The 4,031-nt window shown below is 62.0% G+C and overlaps 2 protein-coding genes across 5 annotated transcripts in view; one reads left to right on the forward strand and one right to left on the reverse strand.

Moving 5' to 3' along the window:
* Positions 1–534: 534 nt before the first annotated feature.
* Positions 535–3,884, reverse strand: Rfng (RFNG O-fucosylpeptide 3-beta-N-acetylglucosaminyltransferase). Its single transcript, XM_005350898.2, has 8 exons — positions 3,547–3,884; positions 3,026–3,074; positions 2,599–2,701; positions 2,340–2,493; positions 1,962–2,050; positions 1,714–1,879; positions 1,346–1,431; positions 535–1,256 (listed from the first exon to the last, which is right to left on the reverse strand). The coding sequence occupies exons 1-8, from the start codon at positions 3,808–3,810 to the stop codon at positions 1,175–1,177; spliced, it is 993 nt and encodes a 330-aa protein (XP_005350955.1). The 5' UTR covers positions 3,811–3,884; the 3' UTR covers positions 535–1,174.
* Positions 3,885–3,903: 19 nt separating this feature from the next.
* Gps1 (G protein pathway suppressor 1) overlaps positions 3,904–4,031 on the forward strand; it is a 4,906-nt gene continuing 4,778 nt past the window's right edge. For all 4 annotated transcript variants that reach the window (XM_005350901.2, XM_013347636.2, XM_005350902.2 and 1 more), the window contains exon 1: positions 3,904–3,993. In XM_005350901.2, the coding sequence (XP_005350958.1) occupies positions 3,961–3,993 (33 nt within the window). In that variant the 5' untranslated portion in view covers positions 3,904–3,960. The remainder of the gene's footprint in view (positions 3,994–4,031) is intronic.

Consider the following 4,031-nt stretch of genomic DNA (forward strand, 5'->3'; position numbering starts at 1 on the left):
ATCATATGCACCAACACACACAAGTGCACATGAGGGACCACCGATCACATCTCTACGCACCAGCACACACAAGTGCACGTGGGCCAGGGACCACCGATCACATCTCTATGCACCAGCACACACAAGCGCACGTGGGCCAGGGTCCAGCCCCTCTCTCAGCCACGTTCACACAAACACTACCCATGTGCCTATGTACCCAGGCACAACCATGCACACAGCAGCTATGCCCACACATTCTCATGTACACAGGAATAACCACGCACACAGCAGCTATGCCTACGCTCTCCCATATCACCAGCGTACCCACGCACAAAACGCATAACTGCCATGCTCACGTATGTGTACCGGTGGTTCCATCCCATGTGTTGAGAAAGACCACTCTCTAGTCCTGTTTGGCCTCACAGTATGGAGGGTTAAGGAGGTGGCTGGTGCTGTAGGAGCAGGCCTTCCTGGAGGAATAAGCGGTTGTGTGGACATCTGCAGAGCCGAGCTGCCAGGTGTCCAGCTCGCTTATTACAAGAGGAGTCAAACTAGGAACGTCACGGAAGCCTTTACTCAATACTGCAGTTGCTTCCCGCGGGACACCCCTGTAAAAGGTGCTGGGGCTGCATCTTGTTCCTGAGGGGCCAGAGGAAAGGCTCTGGCTGCTGATTTCTGGGAAGCTCAGGGAAGAAACCCCTAAACCTCCAGTTAGAGGAAGAACATCTCCTGGTGGTGATTCTGGGAAGCCAGGGATTGAGGTAACGATGAACAGCAGCGTGGCTGGGAAGCAGGGCCTTGGGCTGACCTTAAGCATCCAGCGGCCAGGTAGTCTGAACATTCTGGGTTTGGATGACGGCTCTGTGAGCAACCCAGGAAGAGTCTGTGGCCAGGCCTGGAGCCCACCCTTTCACGACTAGCCCACCCGGCACCATCTTAAGCTGCAGTTGTAGGAGGTCGGGGACCCGTCCCCTCCTGGGCCTTCGGGCTGGGCCAGCAGCGTCCGTACACAGCTCGGCGGCATTACTTTTCTTGCTGCTCTTGGACGATCTCCACACGCACAGTCCAGCTGTCCTCACGATCCCAAGGTACCTTGTGTCCCAACTGGAAGAAGGATTGTGGGAGGCCTTCGAGCAGTTTCGTCTTCTGCTGCCTGCCGAATCCAAGGCCCGAGGGAGCCACCAGGGGTCATCAGTTACTGAAAAGCTACCTCACCCCTGTTCTTCATAGGGCACCAGTGGGTGTCTGGGTAGAGAAGGCAGTGCACAGACTGGAACCTGCCAGGGGAAGAAGTGAGGTCAGCTCTGCTGGGCAGGGGGCTGACACCAGAGCCCTTCGGGGCTGAAATACCCCGGTGCCCACTCACCGTGTAGGGTCCTGCTGTATACTGAAACCTCCGGCTACGTTCACCACATTACGTGGGTTCTCAGGACCCCCATAGCTCAGGGTGACCTGGGAGGGGGATGGGGAGAGTGGGGGTCAGTTCTTCCTCTTGGGTACTTTACCTACTAAAGTAGAGGCTTGGAGAAGCAAGACAGTGGCCCTTCATAAAGAAGCCCCTCTGAGACTTGCCATGAGCTTCTGCTCCTGAGGGCCTGTCCCAGGGCTCACTCCCCAGGGACAAGGACACCCTGCGGCTAGCCCTCTCCTGAGCTCTGCATGACTAGAAGACCCCCTGGGAGAGAGGCTGGGTCCCCACAGGAGTGGGCTAAGGCCCAGGCTTGGGTGTCTCACCTGCTGCAGAACGGCATCGGACGGAAGTCTCTGCAGGTTCTCCAGGTGGGAATGGAAGAGGGGGCTGTGGCGCAGACGGGCGCCCAGAAGCCCTTCCACAATGTAGCCCACCGTGCAGTCATCAGGGAGCCGTACCCGCTCGGCTGTGCTCATGAAGCTGCCTAGGCTGGAGGGTTAGGGTTAGTCAGCACCTACGTATCCCTTACCCTCCCCAGGCCAGGCCGCTGGGCTCCCAGCCTCCCACTTACCTGGCCCATGGACTCATTTTGAGAGCAAGGCCTCTGCTCAGGCAGAACCCAGCCCCACCAGTAGCAAACCAGAACTTCACTGTGTTTGACTGGAAAAAGGGAAAGCTCGGTCAAGGCTGCCCAGGAGAGGGCTCCTCACCGTCAACCCTCCGGCTGAGTCGTGTCATCCTGGGCCACCGTAAAGGAGAGTCTGCAGAGGGCACAGGTATTCCGAACAAGTCACCGTGGTCTCTGGACCCTTGTTTATCACTATGCTTGGTTTGCTAGCTCCAAGGGCCTGGAACCAGGCCACCTGGCCCATGCCTGTCTTAGCCCTGTCTCAGCTCCTGCAGCTTTCGCTAGGTCAACCTGGGGGAGGATGCTGGCCCCAGCACTCACGGCGCCACCACCCTGGACTCTCTCGGTGGCCTCGATGGGGTGGTCCAAACTAGGTCGCCCCAGGTAGACGTCCTGGTTGGAAGAGAAGGTGGAAAGCAGGTGCAGCAGGCTTTCGGGGTTCACGTAGTTGTCGTCATCCACGTGGCAGAACCATCTGCAGGCGGAGGGAGACGTCTATGCACCGAGCCCCCCCCCCCCCGTTTGGGTGGGAGCCTCCAGCACGCTCAGCCCTGGGTTCTCTGACGGGTGAGGTACTTACTTCCGTCCGGATTCTATGAACTTATCGTATTCCACTGACATTTTACAGCACAGAGCTTGGCGCGTGCGCACGGCCGAGCAATTGGTGTTGATCAGGCGGCCGCCTGCACGGTTGGAATTGGGAAATTTCAGGGTTGACTTTCAGCTTGCCTCCTGGTTTAGGCTGCAGCCCAACCACACTTAGAACAGCCCAGGTGGGAACAGGTGACTGCCAACGGGCCTTCCTCAAGGAAAGTAGGTGCCAGGGACAGGGTGGGGCGGGTGAGGAGCTGATGGCCGGAAGGATGGGCACTGGAAGGTGGACTGGCTATGGATGGGCATCCCATCCCGGCTCTGCCCTCCACTAGCTCTGAGAACCCAGCCAGGTGCCTGACACAGGAACACAATTGCCCCGGTAGCTACAACTCAGTCCAGGGAGGGCGTCTCACCTGCTAGCAGCTGGAGCTCTGGGTCCTCTCCGTCGGTGAAGATGAACGTCTGAGGGAGAAAACACCATGAGGCACCAGAGGACCCAATGTGTAGGTCTGGGAGCAGGGGCGGGACCCCGGGACCAGAGGTGCGGGGAGGGGGCCGGCCAGGGACCAGAGGTGCGGGCAGGGGTCCAGCCCGGGACCAGAGGTGCGGGCAGGGGGTCCAGCCCGGGACCAGAGGTGCGGGCAGGGGGGCCAGCCCGGGACCAGAGGGGGAGGGGAGGGCAGGGGGTCCATCCCGGGACCAGAGGGGGAGGGGAGGAGAGGGAGGTCCATCCCGGGACCAGAGGTGCGGGCAGGGGGTCCATCCCGGGACCAGAGGTGCGGGCAGGAGGGTCCAGCCCGGGACCAGAGGTGCGGGCAGGGGGGTCCAGCCCGGGACCACAGGTGCGGGCAGAGTTCAACCCGGGAGCAGGGGTGCGGGCAGGGGGGGTCCAGCCCGGGACCCCGGACCCGCGAAGCAGGGGCGGGGTGCGCACCTGCCGCGGGGCTCGTGAGATCCAGGTGCGCAGCAGCAGCCGCAGGCGCGGGCTGTGGTTCTTCCGAGTGGTCTTGACTGCGATGAAGACATCGTCGGGCTGCAGGCGGGAGACTTCGAGAGACAGACCGGGAGTCGGGATCCGGCCGGGGTCCGGTGCGGGCGCGCGGGGCAGGGGCAGCGGCAGCGGCAGCAGCAGCAAGACAGCCAGGACCGCGGCCAGCGCGAGGCAGGCCCGGCACAGAAGACCCCGCACACGGTTCATACGCTCGCCCCGGCCCGGGCGCTGGGCGCCCGCCTGAGAGTGAGGCGGCCCCTTTAAGAGCGACCAGGGCCCCGCCCCGAGCCGCGACCCGGAACTGACGGCCGCGCCGCCCCGGAAGTGAACGTCTCTCTGCGGCGCCGGGGGTAGAAGATGCCGCTGCCGGTTCAGGTGTTTAACCTGCAGGTAGGGGTTGGCGGCTGCGTTCGCCGCGCGGCTGTGCA

Source organism: Microtus ochrogaster, chromosome 7 (genome assembly GCF_000317375.1).
Source record: "Microtus ochrogaster isolate Prairie Vole_2 chromosome 7, MicOch1.0, whole genome shotgun sequence".
NCBI classification, from domain to species: Eukaryota; Metazoa; Chordata; class Mammalia; order Rodentia; family Cricetidae; genus Microtus; species Microtus ochrogaster.

Coding starts and splice junctions, on each gene's coding strand:
- Rfng (XM_005350898.2), bottom strand. CDS start 3,810: ATGAACCGTGTGCGGGGTCTTCTGTGCCGGGCCTGCCTCGCGCTGGCC. Junction 2,702..3,025: donor AGAGCTCCAGCTGCTAGCAG/GTGAGACGCCCT, acceptor CCAACCGTGCAG/GCGGCCGCCTGATCAACACC. Junction 1,432..1,713: donor CCGATGCCGTTCTGCAGCAG/GTGAGACACCCA, acceptor TCCCCCTCCCAG/GTCACCCTGAGCTATGGGGG.